Source organism: Nansenia antarctica (genome assembly GCF_963989245.1).
Source record: "Nansenia antarctica genome assembly, chromosome: 7".
Taxonomy (NCBI): domain Eukaryota; kingdom Metazoa; phylum Chordata; class Actinopteri; order Argentiniformes; family Microstomatidae; genus Nansenia; species Nansenia antarctica.
Window position 1 is genome coordinate 65,587,199 of NC_137677.1, and position 20,322 is coordinate 65,607,520.

The window sequence follows — 20,322 nt, forward strand, 5'->3', positions numbered from 1 at the left end:
TTCGAGGGTGCCCCCGGAGCTGCACTCAGCGAGGTTCGTTTTCATTCGTCATGATGGCCACAGAACTCCACTACGTCCTCCTTATGACGGGCCTTTCCGTGTCATCGAGGCCGGAGCCAAGAACTTCATGGTTGACATGGGGGGTAGGCCTGAGTGTGTGTCCGTTGATCGCCTCAAACCGGCCCACTTGGACCTTGAACTGCCCCTGGACTTGGCCCTGCCACCGCGCAGAGGCCGGCCTCCAGTCCTACCTCCCCTGCCGCGCCCTGGACATTCCCCCCTCCGACCCCGACAACCCCCCGCAGCTCGCGAGCCCCCGGTCGTCACTGCCCCCCGTCCTTCCCTGCAGGAGGACGTGGTGGGCGATGTCACACCTCCTCCCGCACCTCCTGACTTTACCTACGATCGTAGGGGCCGGGCCATACGCCCTCCTCGCCGTGAGGATTTCCAATATTGAGGTGAACACTGGGGGGGCTGGTGTAGTGACTACATTATGGGTTCATGTTCTCCTCTTACTGTTGGTTGTGTAGTGGGAGGGAACCAGTTCTGGCACTAGGGGCAGAGGGGAAGATTATTAACGTTGCACCTTCCTGTTTAGAGACAAGAGTTTTGGTGATCTATTTTCTGGTCCTGTACTGAGAGTACAAGTTGTTATTTTGATTAAACAGTTATCATTACGTTGCCTACGTCTTTCCTTTTTCCTCCGGCACTACAGTATGAACAAATAAATGAATGAATACACACAGTATAACGAAATACATTTCTATATTTATTTTTTCTTTTACGCATTCATTCTTTGTTTTCCACATTCATTCTTTCTTTAGCCTACAGTATGAAAGCTTTATTTCGAACATGTGGAAAAAATTAAAATAGCAAAGACAAAATCAAAAAGAAAATAGTTATAACAACAAGAACAAAAAAACAAAAAAATAAAATAAAATAAAAACACTATTAACTTAACATGTCCGAAAAGGAGTAGGAAGAAGCATAAGCTTATTTAATCCTACCCCTTCTCCAATAAACAGAGATTAATAATTAATAATCTGCAGTTAACTTCAATATTAATATAATATGTTTTTAAAATTAAATCAAATTTATTTACGTATTTACATATTTACCAACAATAGAAAACAAATAATGTACAGCACACTACATACAGAGATGCTCTCTACTGTAGGCTGCTACTTGCTAGAGCTAAATAATTAAGTGGTAATTAAATAACAAAGTTATTGTTATATAATTGCTGCAGATGCCCAGTGACAGTGACTTCTTTGTGCTTATCCAAATTAATAAAGTGATTTGAACAGGGTGGAATTGTTTAAATGGCTTTGGTTTAATTTAGCAGCTGTTGGTTGTTCTTATCTTGAGAACGATTTATTGCAAGATATCCCCTTATTCAAATATATAATTACGTTCCCTTGTTATTACAATATTGCAGGATAGAAAATAATATGATATTTTGTTGTCATTACATCATACATCCACTGGGTGGCAGTGTCACACCAGTTTATTCTTTGATGACTATTCAGATCTGTCTATCTACTTGCCTGTATAATATTAAACATTTGTAGCCGTTAGATGTCTTTGAGATATACATACAAATTCCCTTTTTTACGTTTATGACTTAGACTTAGATCAATACATACTGGTAGGTTAGTCAAAATGTAATTTCGAGTGTTAATGAATTGTTCTCAATTGTTCAATTCTCTAAATTATGACCAGGCATGTTGATGGACAGCCAGGTTTACGGAAGAGCAACAGAGTTTAATGGGATGAGGAAGGGAGAGCTCTCTATTCTTCATAGACACATTCTGACATTTCTTTTGTCAAATAACGGTGCTTTGTTTGTTTTATAAAAGGAGTCAATCATGCCTTTATTTGCGCAGAACCCATTCGATCAGGATGTCGGTAAGTAAGGACTTACTAAGGTTGTTGTTGATGTGTTGTCACCCAGCTAAGCTAACAGATAGCCAGCTGGGGGGGTATTCCATCAACGTCGCTAAAGGAAAAATCCTGGCTTATCTTTGATAACTTCTCGCGAGACTTATCGGAATATGCCTGGATATTTTTCGGAACTCTCGCGAGACTTTGTCAGACTAAACCTGGAGAGACTAAATTTTCTTTTAGCGATGTTGATGGAATACCCCCCTGGTTAGCTCTGTGCTGGCTGTCAACGCAGCAATGAACAGTTGATCTAACTTATAATAGTTAGATCATATAATATTCTCCATGAATGTGAAGAATTCCCCGATACGGGGACAACAATGTCTTGATATACTCTAAGCTAAGCTACTTCTGAATGTAGCCTGTCTATTTCCATAAGGCTAGCTAACTATTAGCCGAATATTATAATAACTGATGTTTCTGGGAGTAAACTTGGGAATATAACTGAACTATGGGCTGTTGCCTAGTAACCTGTGTTGTCAATCAAACGGTCGTTTAGTAGAACATCTGTGCGGCGGAGTGATACATAGTTAAAGGTCCCAGTGCTGTTATACTGTATATCAATCACCACTCTATGGAATGTCTCTTGTCCAATCAGATGACTTGGTCGGAACTAACTGTTGTATAAGTGAATATTTGATGTGTCATGATCACCATGTTACAGTAAACTAGCTACACTACTACTATTAATGTATTAATGTTAAAAATAGTGATAGACTAAGTGTAGGCCTAGCTACAACCAGGGACATGTGAAGAGTTGTTGTTGTTGTTGTTGTTGTTGTTGTTGTTGTGTGTGTCAGTGAGATGTTTGTTTGCTACACATGCAAATGACCCTGCTTGTATGCAAATGACCCTGCTTGTATGCAAATGACCCTGCTTGTATGCAAATGACCCTCTGTGTTTGTCTTGAGTTGATCATCTATAGACATTCGTACAAGAAATGCCCCTTTGTGTATAATGATATGGTCTTCTTTCTATCCATGTAGCTAACCTGTATTATTACAAAACAGTCCAGGGATGATCTTTTTGGCTACAGTCTGTCTAGTCACATAACCAGGGGGGTATTCCATCAACGCTGCTAAAGGAAAATCCAGGCTTATTCTGACAAGTCTCGTGAGATTTATACAATAATTCAGGCATATTTTGATAAATCTCATGAAACCTGTAAATAAAAAATAATTTAAAAAGCCTGGATTTTCCTTTAGCAACATTGATGGAATACCCCCCTGCAGCACATCATAGCATATAGGGACACAAGCTGATCATGTTCTTGGAAAGATGTTTGAAGATCATTGATCTGAACAACAATTGTCTTTTCTTTCTATCGTATCATTTGTAAGTTATCGAACAATCATCTTGTAAACAATCATCTTCAGCCGGTCAGAAGCGTGTTTTCAACCAAGCTGTTATGTTTTCTTTAAATTGTGACGTTAGAATTATAAGGTTCTATCAGATAGAATCTATCTCAATTTTTGTCAAAATTTAGTTTTTTACATAATCTGATCCATTAGGTGTTTATTAATGGCTGTGTGGTGTTATTTTTAAAATTCTGACATTTTTGAGTTAGTAATTCATAAAATACAAAGGTTCCATCTCACAAAACATAATGGAATGTAAAAACTTTGACGCTCAATATCTCTGAACTACCCTAAACGGACATAGAACCTTATCATTCTAAACGGAGATAGAACCTTATCATTCTAAATGGAGATAGAACCTTATTCTAAACGGAGATAGAACCTTATCATTCTATGCTCATGAGATGTCTTCCTGGCTAATGTTTCTCAATTGCAATGTTCAAGGTTAGTCTAACTGAGTTAGCCTACAGTACAAGCTGCTAATGACTGAATCTCTGTTCACATGTGTTCTTGTGTCCTGTGTTTTCAGAGAAAGCAACTAATGAAACCAACACTATAGAGGACTGGGCTCTCATCATGGACATATGTGACAGGGTTGGACACACACCCAACGGGTAAACTGGAATAAGACTTCCTGTTTCAGAAATAACATAATTGTAGGGCTGGGTATTGGCAAGGACCTCAGGATATGATCCATATAGGACACCATACATGGATCACACTGCTAGAGCTATACGTTGTGATACACTACTTTGACTGAAATTTGAACTGGAAATGAACCTACTGCGTAGTGCGTACTGCAACGGTAGTCTGATATGTATGTATGTATACAATACATGATTTATCTAACCCAGAGGACGCCCTGCCCTACAGCATTGTTTACTCGGTCTCCTGACACTGAGTGCATTTCCTGCCGAAAGCATTTTCAAATGTGTATTGTTCATTGTGCATCTGCTGAGTCATATTGAGTCAAGTTAAGACTTGTCTCTAGTACTGGCAATTTCCAGAAATGCATGTTAATTATGGTATTATTATTATTTTAAATGTATAGTTTATTATTATTATTATTATTATTATTATTATTATTATTATTATTATTATTATATGTAATGATTATTATATATATATTATATATTATAATGATTATTATATATAATGATTAAAGCACTTTGAGCTGCAACGTTTGCAGGAAAAGCGCTATACAAATAAAGTTATTATTATTATTATTATTATATGTAATGATTATTATATATATATATATATTATATATTATAATGATTATTATATATAATGATTAAAGCACTTTGAGCTGCAACGTTTGCAGGAAAAGCGCTATACAAATAAAGTTATTATTATTATTATTATTATTATTATTATTATTATTATTATTATTGTTACCATAATCACAGAGACACATACAGAACACAACATTATCGTAAGCACGCCTTTTCAACTTCCAGAACAAAGCAGCGTTGGTCTGACGGGGCCTCACTGATACTCTCCTTGCATCTCTGTGTCCCTGTCTTCCCCAGGGCAAAGGACTGTGTCAGGTCAGTCATGAAGAGAGTCAACCACAAGGTCCCCCACGTCGCCATGCAAGCCCTCACTGTGAGTCCTGCTTCATAATCATAACCCACTGTAGTGCCAATCAACACATCTATAACAACAGCAGAATAATTCAATTCAATTCAACTGTATTTGCCATGTGCACTAGGAACATGATTTGAATGAATGAATGAATGAATGAATGAATGGTCTTTATTGTCATTGCTACAGTACAGGTACCAAACAACGAAATTTAGGAGGGGTGGCTCCCCTGGTGTTAGGAAAGAGAAAAAAAATCACTTTAAAAAAAAAAATCACAAGAAGGGAAGAAATTTGGTATTCAACCATACTAAACAAGCTACAGTACATACAACAACAAGACGACAACACGACAATACTCAAGACAAAATATACAGTACCAATATGAGTGGATATTATGAATAAATACTGTACAACTAAGTGCAAGAACATGTAAAGTGCAAGCCCATCAATCAGCAGACTGTTGTGTTGTAAAATCTTCTATAGCACTAATTCACACGGGACTAGTATTACGTGGTGACGTCCATCATTTAGAACCCCCCCCCGACGTCTGTGTTTCGTGTGGAGCGTTCGTGTTTGATAAGCGATGAGTGTTTTACTGGGCTTATTCCTGCGTTCAAACACTGAACAGTGGTGTACATCTATGCAGTTGATTTAGTAGGTAACATAGACACGGCTGTTCTAGTGTCAACTGTCACTTAGATCCAACTGTCACTTAGATCCAACTGTCACTTTCAAATTAACCTCAAGATTCCTGTATGTACCCTGTAGAGGGATTGGGTTAAAGATGATTCATCTGTAAGTTAAGGAGTACATGGTAGAGCTTGTAACCCTCCTCGCTGTCAGCAACCACAGGGAAGTGATCCACAGGCCCCGGAGAAGTCTTACCAGATCTGTCTCGCTGCTCAGAGTTTGTTTGGGAGGAGGGATGCTGCTGTTAGACCATGTGATCTCCTCCATGACTCATCGTAGGGAAAGAAGTCACATGGGCAGTTCTATTTATAGACCTCTCTTACTTACTCAGACAACTTTATCTGCACTGTCATAAAACCATGCATTGTTAAAATGATGTCACCTTTTGTTAATGTTTTAATGAATTATTCAGTTTAATAAAGGAATGGAGTTGTTTTTAATGGAACTGTGGAGAAATGTGGTGAATTAAAAACGCTACATCTACATTTTTTTGGTGGTCTGCATACGTTGTAACTGTGATAACTTAGAGATATTGAAGTTACTTACCTTTTTACTTATCCTATTGTCTTTGTTTTTGTGTTTTGTTTTGCAGTTGCTGGGCGCCTGTGTGAACAACAGTGGGAGAATCTTTCACTTAGAAATCTGCTCGCGGGACTTTGCCAGTGAAGTGCGAGGCGTGTTGAGCAGGGTAAGTCCTCGAGGGCTGTCCAAATATTTTCCCAGGAATGTTCTGTTGAAATATGATAATGTTGTGGATGTACACAGACAAGACTGGCCTGAGAGGATGACCTTTGGTAACCCCCCCCCCCCCCCCACACGCACAGGCACACCCCAAAGTGTGTGAGAAGCTGAAGGCTCTGATGATGGAGTGGGCCGAGGAGTTCCAGAAGGACCCGCAGCTCAGTCTCGTCAGCGCCACCATCAAGACCCTGAAAGAGGACGGGGTGGTCTTCCCCGCCGCAGGCTCACAGGTACACATCCGCCAGCCTCACCTCTGTAGCCCTCGAACCAGAACCTACCCCTCCTTACCTGTCGATCCATTTGACCCACTACATTTGTACATTTCTTTAATTTTTTGGCATTTAGCAGACGCCTTATTCCAAAGCGACTTACAATCAATACATTTGAATACTAAGCAAGTGAATCATCAATCCACCAGTCGTAGCAGGAAGAGTAATCCAGCTCAGGCCCGGGGCCATTGATAGAAGGAAAAACCTTCTTCTATCACCTTCTTCTAAACCTAGGTTTTTTTGTTGTTTTTTTTACACTGGAGAAACAGAGAAACAGTACAAGGAGGCAATAGAAGTTTTTAGGGGACACAGTAGAGGGGAAAAGCGGGTGTCTTCAGGAGACGCAGTGCTGAGGGGTAGTAGATGTCTCAGGAGGAGCAGTTAAGGTGTAACCTGAAGGTTAGGTACACATCAACCAGCCTCACCTGTGTACAGGAACAGCCTGATCTCTGTAGTCCCTCTAACCAGAACCTCCCCTCCTTACCTATTGATCCGTCTGACCCACTACCATACTTCTCCACCCTGCTTGCCCTAGCTGTGTCAGAGGATAGCACACCACCAACCCGTACCAGTTTCTCATCGCTGATGCCGATTCCTGAGTACTGAAGTTTCAGACTTAAACGTTTCCAGAAACCCACAACACGGCTTACAACATTGTTGATGCGCTCCATGCGGCGCTTGGATGTGAATAAACCCGTGACGTTGCAGCCTCCGTCAGGGCCCTGAACTCTCTCTCTCTCTCTCTTTCTCTCTCTCTCTCTTTCTCTCTCTCTCTCTTTCTCTCTCTTCTCTCTTTCTCTCTCTCTCTCTTTCTCTCCCTCCCTCTCTCTCTTTCTCTTTCTCTCTCTCTCTCTTTCTCTCTCTCTCCCTCTCTCTCTTTCCCTCCCTCTCGCTCTCTCTCTCTCTCTCTTTCTCTCTCTCTCTCTTTCTCTCTCTCTCTCTCTCTTCTCTCTTTCTCTCTCTCTCTCTTTCTCTCCCTCCCTCTCTCTCTTTCTCTTTCTCTCTCTCTCTTTCTCTCTCCCTCCCTCTCTCTCTTTCCCTCCCTCTCGCTCTCTCTCTCTCTCTCTCCCTCTCTCTTTCCGTGACTGGCCGTGACTCAACTATTTTACCGCCGCCGTCTCTCACAGCGGGCCCTGGAAGAGAGAGAGAGCTCAAAAAGAAGCAAGTGGAATTAGGACCTCCCAGATCATCTCTCATTGTGCGTCTCATAACAGTAACTGAATCATTATTTTAGAGACAAATGTCTCAAATGTGAAGTAATATATCTCAAGTGCGAAATGATGCCAGACCCATGGTTGTTATTGGTGTCACTGCATTCGCCTGTCATCTGACCTCTGACCTGTCGTCTCAGCATGTCGACGACACATGTGTTAGGCACGTTTTTATAACGGCAGTTTGCGTCGTGGCATTGGATCAGTAACTAGCATTGCCTCAGATTCAGAATCGCAGACTCCAGCATTCCAGCGTTTTATCTGCCCGATACGATACAGTATCGATTGGTGCATTTCTACGATCTATTGAAGTATTACCCTACCTCACCGCCCTCCTAGCTATAGGCCTAGGAGATGATACCACACAGTCCCTGTTAGCATTGTCTGCTAGCTCTCATGGCGTGTGTGTGTGTGTGTGTGTGTGTGTGTGTGTGTGTGTGCCACTGTGCGCCTGTGCGTGTGTGCCTGTGCTGTGCGTGTGTGTGGGAGGGTGTGTGTGTGTGTGTGTGCCTGTGCTGTGCGTGTGTGTGGGAGGGTGTGTGTGTGTGTGTGTGTGTGTGCCTGTGTGTGCCTGTGTATGCCTGTGTGTGCCTGTGTATGCCTGTGTGTGCCTGTGCGTGCATGTGTGCCTGTGTGTGCGTGCATGTGTGCCTGTGTGCGCGCGCATGTGTGCATGTGTGCCTGTGTGTGTGCGCGCACTAGCGTGCCCCAATGTCCTCTGTGTGCTCCCATGTGTTGCCCATGCAGAGCGGTCGGTTGGGTGGGGGGGTTCTGTGTCTGTGTTTTTAAGGCGTGAGCTTATGATGGAATTTCCTCTCACATATTTGATGATGGTACACCCTGACTCTTGACTGTGGAAGGATTTGACTTCCTTCTGTCATTGTAACTGTGAGAGGCTCAATACAGGAGTTTCTGGAGGCTTTCGATGTCTCTGGCTCGGGAGTTATTTTGGGAGAAATACACACAACAGTTCCACAAGGTTATGTTTGCATAGAGAGAAACCATGACATTCAGTGGGTCTGTGATTCATGGCTCTATTCCAGTTGTCTCACTCCAGAGGTCTTAGGCTGTAGTACCTATCACATCCCACAGGTGGCAGTGTAACGTCACAGATAATCATCCAACCCTTCTTCCCTTCTCATCCCTCTGCTCTCTCTGCAGGTCTCTCTCTCACTCTCTTTCTCTCCATATTATCCATACATTAGTCTGACAGTTACCATGAGCATTACCTACCACCTCTTTCTCTCTCTCCCTCCCCCTCTCTCTTTCTCTCTCCTCTCTCTTTCTCTTTTTTCTCTCTCTTTCTTTCTCACTCTCTCTCTCTCTCTTTCTCTCTCTCCCTCCCTCTCTGTCTCTCTCTCTCCTTCTCACTCTCTCCCTCTCTCTCACTCTCTTTCTCTCTCTCCCTCCCTCCCTCTCTCTCTCTCTCCCCCCCCCCCCCCCCCCTCTCTCTCTCTCTCTCTCTCTCTCCCTCACACACACACACACAATAACTCTAACCACCGTGTCTTGGTGTGTGTTGACTCCAGGGCTCCACAGCAAAGGTCAGCACCCCTGCTGCAGTGAGCAAACCCTCTGACGATGACGACCTGGCCAAAGGTATGTAGACCACAGAGACAGACGTCCAGCGGACACTAGGACCCCACATGCTGTTGTACCCTACCACACCCTCCATGTAGAAACCCAAAGCCACTTACAGTACAGTGAGTGCATGGTTATTCTTTTTTTTATGTATGGTCCCGGCGGGAATCGAACCCACAACCTTAGGGAGGGGTAGCGCCATGCTCTACCAAACTGAGCCAACGTGTGTACAGTGCTAATGATGTATCTTAAGCAAGAGTATCTTAATTCAATTCAATTCAATTCAACTTTATTCGCCATGTGCAGTGCACTAGGAACATGACTTGGTATTCTACCATGCTGAACAAGCTACAGTACATTAGGGCTGCCACAAACGATTATTTTCATAGTCGACTAGTCACCGATTATTTTAACGATTAGTCGACTAATCGGATCATAAATTACAGCTTATCGCACAATTACTCAATCGCTCTTATTTAGCTATCATCTTCTAAATCAGCTTCTAAATTTAGCTTGAAGTTGTTAGTTGTTGTTGTAGGCATGTGCTAACTAAAAATAAAGACAATTAAAATGATTGTTCACTCAAAAATAGATATTTTAATGAACTTTGCAGATTTATTTCTGGCATCACTTGCATGTAATGTAATGTAAAGAGTAGTAGAGGGTGCAAACTGCTGAGTAAAATGAGGTAGGCTAGGCACTAGGCAACCAAAAGAATACAAAAACAAAAATAAATACTTGTACAGAGTACAAAAGTTTTGCTTTGCTTCACTCATCTCATAGTAGAACGCGCCTTCTTAGCACTGTAACGTTAAGACAACATTTTTAGCTATTTGATAAGTATCGCTTTGATGACAACGTAAAATAATGTAAGAAGGCTTTTAACGTAACGATATCGTTAGCCAATAACAAGCTAACTAGCTTACCGAGACGAGCCATCGTCTTCCTCGTCATCTGCCACAACGTGCTTCCTTTTTAGATGCTCGCGCATCATAGACGTGCTGCCATGATAAGCGAGTTCAGCTTTGCAAATTTTACATTTTACATTCTTTTTTTCAACGTTGTGGTTGAAATGCTCCCACACTTTAGAGGTACGAGGACAGGAAGACATTTCTCTGTTTGTTTTTCCGGGGAAGTCACGTGTGCCCCGGATGACCGACACTGCGCATGTACATCAAAGACACTGGGAGACGCTAGCCAGTGGCAGCTTCAGGGAAGAAAAACGAATGCTTATCGAATGAAATGAATGGTCTTTATTGTCATTGACATTGTCATATAGTACAGGTACCAAACAACGAAATTTGGGAGGGGGGGCTCCCCTGGTGCTAGGCAAAAAAAAAAAAAAAAAAAACGCTTATTTCAGCTCCAAAAAAACATGCGACTACGGCGATTACCAAATATGTCGGCGACGATTTTGGTAGTCGACGTCGTCGTGACTAGTCGACTAATCGTGGTAGCTTACAGTACATACAACAACAACACGACAATACTCAAGACAAAATATACAGTACCAATATGAGTGAATATTATGAATATATATACTGTACAACTGTAAAGGTGCAAGGTGCAATGATCAGCAGTTATTGAGGAGGGCTACTATGGCTTTGGGGAAGAAACTGTTCAAGTGTTGTGATGTTTTTGTCCTGGTGGCCCTGTAGCGCTGTCCAGAAGGGAGTCATTCAAACTAGCTGTGAGCTGGATGTGAGGGGTCAGCCTTAGCTTAAGCTTAAGCCTTCTTCAGGGTATCCAGTGATGTATTGATGTGATGGTGAGACTCTGACTCTGTCCTCTCTCTCCCCCCCCCCCCCCCGGCAGCCATCGAGCTGTCCCTGAAGGAGCAGAAGCCGCAGGCGGACACGCGGCCCCCCGCGCTGGCGGCGGACCCCCCCTTCAACACCAACGGGGGCGGGGGCAGCAGGGACAGCAGGAAGGTGCGGGCGCTGTACGACTTCGAGGCGGCCGAGGACAACGAGCTGACCTTCAAGACGGGCGAGCTCATCCTCGTCCTGGACGACAGGTATGGTATATAATACGTACGCCCGTTGCTGTGGAAACCATTGTGACCAGTGACCATTGTCATTGTGTGTGTAGTGCATTGTGGGAACCGAACATTGTGTGTGGGGGATCATTCATCTAGTTCTCGTCGTGACAAGCCCTCTCAAATGTCACTGTCAGTTTTATGCGTTAGTTTTGTTCATGAGGGAATAAATCCTCCTAAATTTCGTTGTTTGGTACCTGTACTATAGCAATGACAATAAAGACCATTCATTCATTCATTCATTCATTCATTCATTCAATAGTAATTGACAGTGAGTGAATGGAAGAGCAAAGTGTCTAATGGCACAAGTCCACAAGTCCCGCCCACAACCTCGCAGACAAGAGGCTTGTGTCAGTGAAAGTGAGGGAAAAGTCAATCACCCATTTTTTTATTTCGGGTTTGGCTGCCAGCTGATTGACTAATGGATTCATGGGATAATGTGTCAACAGTGACCCCAACTGGTGGAAAGGGGAGAACCACAGAGGGGTAGGACTGTTCCCCTCCAACTTCGTCACGACCAACCTGAACGCTGAGCCAGAAATAGGTAAGGTCTGCTCTTCATCACGATCACAGGGTTCCTACTTACCGGGGGGTGTCGGTAGCCTAGAGGTTAGAGAGGCTGGCTAGATCCGCTGGTTCGATCCCCGCCTCAGGAGGAAGCTGCATGTGCCCTTGAGCAAGGCACATAAGCCCTAATTGCTCCAGGGTTGCTGACTATGGCTGACCCTGTGCCTAGAGCAAAAAATACCATTGATTGACAAGTTGATTGCCTGGTAAATAAAACATTGTTATTATTATTATTATTAGTGTTCCTACTACGTAGTAGGTTATGCCATATTCATACCAGCATTTCTTCAGAGCCAGATCACACACACATCTAGCTTTATCTAGCTAGAGCCTATTGTATGTTTGGGGAGGGCAGGACAGCAGATAATCCTACACACACATTGATGACGGATCTCCCCCAAACATAAACCCACAAATCGACTGAGCACATCTGAAAATATTTAACGGAACACACTTAGGAACCCTGTAAGCAGTGGTGTAGTCTAGGTGATACGCAGGACTACGCGGTATACCCACTAGGAAAGGCCAAGGATTTCCATATACCCACTTCAACATGTGTGAGGATACGTAACGGCGTTTTGTGACAGAACTTTCACACTTTCATTCATAAAATTCACCCCGTCTGTGTTACGAAGCACTTGACTTTTGGACCATTGGGACTGACTATAGCGTCATATACCATCAACGGGGGGAGATGCGACATGAAATATGTCAAAATGCAGCACTATCATGCACAGATCAGCCTTATAACATGTAATTTAGATATATATGTTACGGTACATGTGGGAAGACGGTACATGTGGGACAACTAGGGTTAGGGTTAGGTGCTAGGGTGCTACGGTTAGGGTTAGGGTTAGGGATGGGGATAGGATTAGGGTTAGACATGCCAGCATGTACCAAGTCGACGTAGCACCTAACCCTAACCCTAGTTTTCCCACATGTACCGTATTCCCACATGTACCGTAACATATATATAACGTTAGACAGGGAGCGCAGTTCCGAAATGAACGATATGAGGCTGGGAGGGAAAAATCACAGTATACCCACTAGGGGTGGGCATCGACGATCGATAATTGATCGATAAGGATCTTGGTCGATCACAAAATAAAACATTTGGTCGATCACAAAAAAAAAAAAAAAGGGTTAGGGTGATCGACCAAATGTTTTATTTTGTGATCGACCAAGATCCTTATCGATCAATTATCGATCGTCGATGCCCACCCCTAATACCCACTAGAAAACAACTAGACTACACCACTGCCTGTACGCATAGAGAGACTCTACCTCTGTATCGTTCTGAGGCGACGAGGGCGTTGCCAGTAGTTTTCCCTTTGATGATGAAACCCGTGTCTGTTCCTCAGTGACGTACGTGGAGAAGACCGTGGCTCAGGAGGAGAGCAGCTCAGAAGCCAAAGTGGAGCCTGAGCCCGTCTTCATAGACGAGGTACGGCACGCTGCACGGGGGGGTACCAGGGGAGGCTGATGATGCAAGGCCAGAAATCAGAGGACGGGGCCTCATTGTAATGCATGGAATGTATTGAATCACCACTCACGCAATCCTTATGATTATATGACTCATACTCCTCTTGATAAGTCGAAGAAGTAATACCATTATTAGCATTAGCGTGACTTCTTTTCCCCTTTCTATGACTCTGCCTCTCACTACCACACTCACCCCTGCTTTTCTCTTTTCTCTTTTCTCTCTCTCTCTCTCTCTCTCTCCTTCTCTCTCTCTCCCCCATCCCTCTCTCTCTCTCCCTCCCTCACTCTCCCCCCTCTCTCTCTCTCCCTCCCTCACTCTCCCCCCCTCTCTCTCTCCCCCCTCTCTCTCTCTTTCTGCAGGAGAAGATGGACAGATTGCTGCATCTCCTCCAGAACACAGACCCTGCAGATGCTGAGCCTGACTGCCAGGAGCTGGTCCAACTGGAGGGTAGAGAACCTTAGAGAACCACGTCTTAACTAAGCAACATCACAGGAGAGGGAGTGTGTTATACTGAATATCAGCACGGCTGTGATTGGGTCGTAGGTACGAGGCCGCAGGCCGAGTCACGAAGACGATCACATCCGTGCTGATATTCAGTATAACAGCACGACCTCGAGTGTGATATTGCTTTTATACAACAGTTCTACAGCGCGATTTATTAGTTAACAGTAATAAGTGACAACAGATTATGATTTGTTTGTTTATTTAATCGTAAAAAATAGTTCCGCAACTGAACTTCAAATGGACTGTTGCCTAGTAACCTGAACACAAACATGTAGTCTAATTAACGGTTAGTAGAACGTCTGTGCGGCGGAGTGATACATATAGTTAAAAGTCCCAGTGCTGTTATACTGGATATCAGCACTCATGGAATGCCTCTTGTCCAATCACATTACTTGGTCGGAACTAACTGTTGTATAATGATCCTATAAATCACTGGCCTGATCTGGATCACCCAGTCAGACCTGTTCTGTTTGTTTGTTATGCCTCATTCCTCACTGTTTTTCCACTTTGATTGATTGATTGATTGATTGATTTGTTTTCCTGCTTCGACCACCCAGGTGCGTGTGAGCAGATGAACCCGATGATCGACGAGAAGCTAGAAGATATCGACAGGTAGTGAATCCATCCTATAAAAACCGTTAGTTCTGATGAATGTCGTCCTGAGAATCTGCCACATTATATGCAAACAGGGATGATTGTGTTCACTCGTAGCTTCTGTTTGGTCCTGCCAGCGTCTTGCAGGGGTCACATAAACACACACATAAACACACACATAAACACACACATAAACCCAGACGTTTAACAGATAAGAGGAGTTGGATGGGAGTGAGTCACCTGGACTCAACCCAACAGTCTTTGTCCTACAAGTGTCGTGATGACCTGCATCCTCCCTCCCTCCCTCTCCCTACCTTCTTTCCTTTCCTCTCCTCTGAACGCAATGCGGTTCTCTCTCTCTCTCTCTCTCCTCTCCTCTCTCTTTCTCTCTCTGTCTCTCTCTCTCTCCCTCTCTCTCCTCTCCTCTCTCTTTCTCCCTCTCTCTCCTCTCCTCTCCTCTCTCTCTCTCTCTCTCTCTCCCTCTCTGTCTCCCTCTCTGTCTCTCTCTCTGTCTCTCTCTCTCTGTGTCTGGCCAGGCAACACTCTGAGATGTCGGAGCTCAACGTGAAGGTCTTGGAGGCCTTGGAACTCTACAACAAGCTCATGAACGAGGCTCCGTTCTACTCGGCCTACTCCAAAATGCAGAACCAGGCACAGGCCCAGGCCCACTACGCACCTCCCTCGGCCGTGGCCATGCAGGTCAGAGACACAATAACAAAGCCGTCTTCCTCGTCCCGACGACAGACTTCTCAGTAGGGTTAGGCAACAAAATGACAATTCTTGGCCCGAAAACAAAACCGAACTTAAGGAAACTCGCAGAATACCGAGTGCCGAGTGCGTACCGGCAGTTTTACCTTTTCATTTTTGAACCAATGATAATTATCAAAATTACGTGTTTGAAATTGTATATAGTTGATATATTATGTAATATTTCCTCATTTCATGAAAGATGTAAAAATGGTGACAGTGGCTGGTGAAAGGGGGAACAAGTCACCAATGTTCAGACTTTTATTTAGAAAAACGGTTTCAACGTTGTTGAAAATCACATCACAAACTCGCTAGTCAAGCCAAATATTGCAATGCAATATCCCCACCGCTACCTAGTTAACTAGAACACTACTTTACATTGTTAGCAGGCTCACAAAACAAGCTGTGTTAGTTGACTAGCGATGTGTCATTGATTTTCAACAACGCAGATTTTTTTTTACATTATTTAAAATAAAAGTCTGAACATTACCGGCTTGTTGCCCCTGGTTACCCGGTGGCCCTCCCCAGAGACCAAGACAGATGATAATAATAATAATAACTTTATTTGTATAGCATTTTTCTTGCAAACGTTGCAGCTCAAAGTGCTTTAATCATTATATAATCATAATTTAATGATTTAGTAATTTAAAGGCAATATTAAAAAGATGGGTTTTTAGTCTTGACTTGAACATAATGTGCTGAGGTTGCATCCCTAATGTAAACTGGCAGTGAGACACAATCTGGGAGCATAAAATGAGAATGCAGCCTCACCAAATCTCCTCTTTTGTACATGTGGTACACAGAGAAAACCAGCGTCAGAAGACCTGAGAGCTCTATTGGGCTGATATGCTAGCAGAAGACCTGAGAGCTCTATTGGGCTGATATGCTAGCAGAAGACCTGAGAGCTCTATTGGGCTGATATGCTAGCAGAAGACCTGAGAGCTCTATTGGGCTGATATGCTAGCAGAAGACCTGAGAGCTCTATTGGGCTGATATGCTAGCAGAAGACCTGAGAGCTCTATTGGGCTGATATGCTAGCAGAAGGTCTTTCAAATATTCTGGTGCTGTGCCAGTGAGAGCTTTATAAACAGGCAGACGGATCTTGAAGATGAAGATGACGGCTCCGGCGGTCACGCTCGGACAACCAGACTTTTAGCTGAGCCAGGCGGAATCTTGAAAATGGAATAAAATTAACTTTAGAAAGAAAAGAAGCTCTCTCTCTCTTTCGCTCCGTTGTAACCCCCCCCGCACCCGCACCTGTAGTGACGGCGTCTTCATTTTTCTAACCGACGCTTGTCTAATTCAATGCCATCAAATGGAGTAGAACAGGGGAGACTGGTGCAGGCAGAAATCAATCGGAGGATGGCCTCATCATCGTAAGGCCAAGGAATGGACCGGAGAGTTAATTCCATTCTTTGCATCACAATGAGCTCGTCCTTAAATCTCTGCCTCCACTGTAACAGAGGGAGTTGTACTCTTCTTGTGTTATGTACTTTAATGAAGGGGACATTGATTAGAAATGATATGGTAAGTAGGATCATCCAAGATTGACTCTGATGGGGCGCTTAGATGGCGTAGCGGACTAACTAAGCGTTGACCATGTAACCGCAGGGTTCCCGGTTCGATTCCGGCCGAGGACATATCCTGCATGTCATCCCTTCTCTCTCTCTCTCTCACCCATCCTTCCTGTCAAATCTCTACTGTCTCTGTCACAATAAAAAGAAAAATATGAGTGGGACTCCCCCACTCAGAAAAAGTAACTTAAAAAAAAAAAGATTGACTCTGATCTCTCTCTCTCTCTTCCTCCTCTACAGGGTTACCCGGGCCAGCCTGGGGGGGCCTACATGCCCCCTGGCCACCCTCAGGGGCCCCCGGCGCAGGGCTACACCATGGGGAGCGACCAGCCCCTCCCCCTCCACTCCCTCCCCCCCAACGTGTCGTCTCAGCCACCCAACAGTCAGCAGCAGCCTTCTTACATGAAGTACGTCTTCTTCTTCCCACAGAGTACACTAGCGTTGCGTACTAGCATAGTAGCGTAGCATTGCTAGCGCACGATTCACATTGTCGTAGCTACCAACTCGTGACGTTAGAATTATAAGGTTCTATCTCCATTTTGGTCAAAATTTAGTTTTTTACATAATCTGATCCATTAGGTGTTTATTAATGCCTGTGTGTTATTTTTTAAAATGATGACATTTTTTAGTTAGTAATTCATAAAATACTAAGGTTCCATCTCACAAAACATAATGGAATGTAAAAACTTTGACGCTCAATATCTCTGAACTGCCCTAAACGGAGATAGAACCTTATCATTCTAAACAGAGATAGAACCTTATCATTCTAAACGGAGATAGAACCTTATCATTCTAAACGGAGATAGAACCTTATCATTCTAAACGGAGATAGAACCTTATCATTCTAAACGGAGATAGAACCTTATTATTCTAAGCTCACGAACTTCTGGCTAACGTTGTGATTTCGGTGTGTTTTTCTTCTTTTACAGCAACGCGCCGTACATGAGCCAAGCGCCCCCCGGCTCCGCCTACCCGCACCAGATGGGCGTGGCCATGGACATGTCAGCCTATCATAATCAGAACTCCAACATGCCCCCGGCCTCCTACCCAATGGGAGCGCCTTCCCACCCGCCGCCTCAGCAGCAGCAGCAGCAGCAAGCCGCCGCCTACTACCAGCAGCCTCTGCTGTAAGGGGGCGGAGCTAACGTCAGTGTCATGTGACCATCAACCAACCACAGACCACAGACCACCCACCCATCAACACAGCAGCACAGAAGTGTATGTGTGAAGATTATCACCCCCCCCCCTCTCCTTCTTTGTCCTTATTGGGAAAGTTAATGATGGCGAATGGTGTAGGGATGTATGTATGTGTGTGTGTGTGTGTGTGTGTGTGTGTGTGTGTGTGTGTATGTATGTAGAAGGTAACTAGGGTCAGTGGGCCACCATAGGGGAGGTGATGATGTCATCCTCCGGGGGGTTGGGGGGGGGGGGGCGGGAGACCACATGCCTACTGTAAAATGGCCCATTGTGAAGGGATGAACGTTTTAGACTCTTGCGTGAGATCCACGCTTCTCCTTTTATCTGCCGCCTTTCGGTGAGGGAGACGGAGGGTTAATTTCGTGGGATGGATCAGTGATGATGTTTGTGTTTGTCGTCCGTATTTCAGACTTTGTTTTTTAGTTTTTTGTTGTTTTTATAAATCAGCATCTTCTTTTGTTTGAATAGTTTTATTTTGCTGATCATCACCTTGACGTCTGTCTGGAAGGTAATCCAAATGAAGGAGGACACGGCTGGCCAGGACGTGACACCTGTGTCCCCTCTCACCAGCATCCGTCACTCTAGGTGACCCCCGCTCTCGGGGTCAAAGGTCAAAAGGTTACGAAGTGCTACAGTAAAATACCTCTTACACGACGTCTATTCGAGGTATACAGCACTTTTCTATACCGTTTCTAAGTCGATGACATGGCAAGTTGGTAATAGTCGCTTGTAAGTTTTCCCATACTGCCTTGCAACAACACACCTTGGGTGTGTGTTTAACTCACTCGTTATCATTCTTACTTAATCTACGAGGTTACGTTGCTATCAAATGTGCTAAGAACCTGTTGTCATAGAGACGTGATATTGAGTTGTGGCCAGCCTTCCCTGTTGGGCCTTCATACGGTAAAAGGTTCAAAGTTCAATACTAATATTTATACACATCCTTTTTTTTTTTTTGTAACGCAAATGTAGTCTACTGAAGATGTCTTTGATTGGGCCTCTTGGTTAACTCGGTGTTGATGTGCCATGTCGTTTGGCGTGAGAGGGTCCCTACAGTACCATTGGGGAAGGGTCACCTTTATTGATGATTATAAACGCCCTGTCCTTCTATGCTCCATCTCCCTTATTTCCTCTGTTGAAAAGACCATGTATGTTTGTAATTATTAAATTAAAATCTGTCAGTTTTTTTCATTGTCATGGGCTGTGGGAGGTCATGTTTCCATAGAGACCGATCTGGAGATGTTTCTCCGTGTTAGTTTGAGATTCCTCTATTTCAAAAAAAAACATTTTAATATGCAAATACTAGGTATCTCTATGGCTTTGCTGCAGTTGGACCTATAATTTGAAATTGTAAATTATGTAATTTGTACTTTTGATTTGTATTTCATTTGGTATATTATGATCCTTCTCTGGGTTATATCCATACGATTAGATATTCCTTTATGGTTTATGAATGTAAGAAATACTTTCCCCTACTATTGTTTTTATTTTATTTGTGTCTTATGGAAAAATGCAAAACAGAACAAATCTCAACGTTCTTGACAAACCCATGACCAACAGTGACACATGAACCGGCTCTTCTTTGGACTTTGTTTAGAATAAGTGACTCCTACAAAGACTTCTAGGGCTGGTTTCACAGACAAGGCTTAGGACTAATCCTAGACTAAAAAGCATCTTCAATGGAGATTTTACATTGAAAGTGTGATTTAGTCCAGGACTAGGCTTAAGCCTTGTCTGTGAAACCGGCCCCTAGTGAGAGAACTGTTGGCCTGAAAAAGTTGATTTGAACCTTTTGAATGTGGGGGTAAAAACCAAGGACCAGATTTTAGGAGTCTATAGTTTCTGCTTCTTCTATAGCAGGAGTACAATATGATCCAACTGTCTACACTTTATTTTCTTTTACTTGCCTCATAGAAAGGTATTGTATATTAGATGTAAAATATCTGGCATTGTCGGTTATTTGCACCTTAACTTTGTAAAACATTTCTTTACCACTGGATGCCTTGTTTTCTTTAGAATCAAAAAATGAAAATGGAAAACAACTTAGGGAAAAGGAATTCACCCCCGGAAGCTGCTGTATATTCTAGAACTCTATATATTTAAAAAGATTCCAGGGAATGTTCCGAGATCCAGTAAAATACTCCATGTTTTGTAACACCAAGGTTCCTCTTTATCTTGTGTTATCGTTTAAAAAAAAATCATTTTGTAACACAGTGAACTCCTCTAATATTCTTTGA

At 43.4% G+C, this 20,322-nt stretch overlaps 1 protein-coding gene across 1 annotated transcript; it reads left to right on the forward strand.

Annotated features, from left to right (window-relative positions):
* Positions 1–1,781: 1,781 nt before the first annotated feature.
* On the forward strand, positions 1,782–18,046 carry stam2 (signal transducing adaptor molecule (SH3 domain and ITAM motif) 2). Its single transcript, XM_080536290.1, has 14 exons — positions 1,782–1,908; positions 3,832–3,916; positions 4,835–4,910; positions 6,172–6,267; positions 6,404–6,550; positions 9,330–9,399; positions 11,197–11,398; positions 11,869–11,963; positions 13,348–13,430; positions 13,829–13,916; positions 14,531–14,585; positions 15,104–15,266; positions 17,129–17,295; positions 17,818–18,046. The coding sequence occupies exons 1-14, from the start codon at positions 1,869–1,871 to the stop codon at positions 18,017–18,019; spliced, it is 1,569 nt and encodes a 522-aa protein (XP_080392416.1). The 5' UTR covers positions 1,782–1,868; the 3' UTR covers positions 18,020–18,046.
* The last annotated feature ends 2,276 nt before the right edge of the window (positions 18,047–20,322 follow it).

What these genes read in the sequence shown, in the direction of transcription:
- stam2 (XM_080536290.1), top strand. Translation starts at nt 1,869, where the DNA reads ATGCCTTTATTTGCGCAGAACCCATTCGATCAGGATGTCG. An exon ending in TCCCCGCCGCAGGCTCACAG is followed by an intron (nt 6,551 to 9,329) that starts GTACACATCCGC and finishes TGTTGACTCCAG; the next exon opens with GGCTCCACAGCAAAGGTCAG. An exon ending in ATCCTCGTCCTGGACGACAG is followed by an intron (nt 11,399 to 11,868) that starts GTATGGTATATA and finishes ATGTGTCAACAG; the next exon opens with TGACCCCAACTGGTGGAAAG.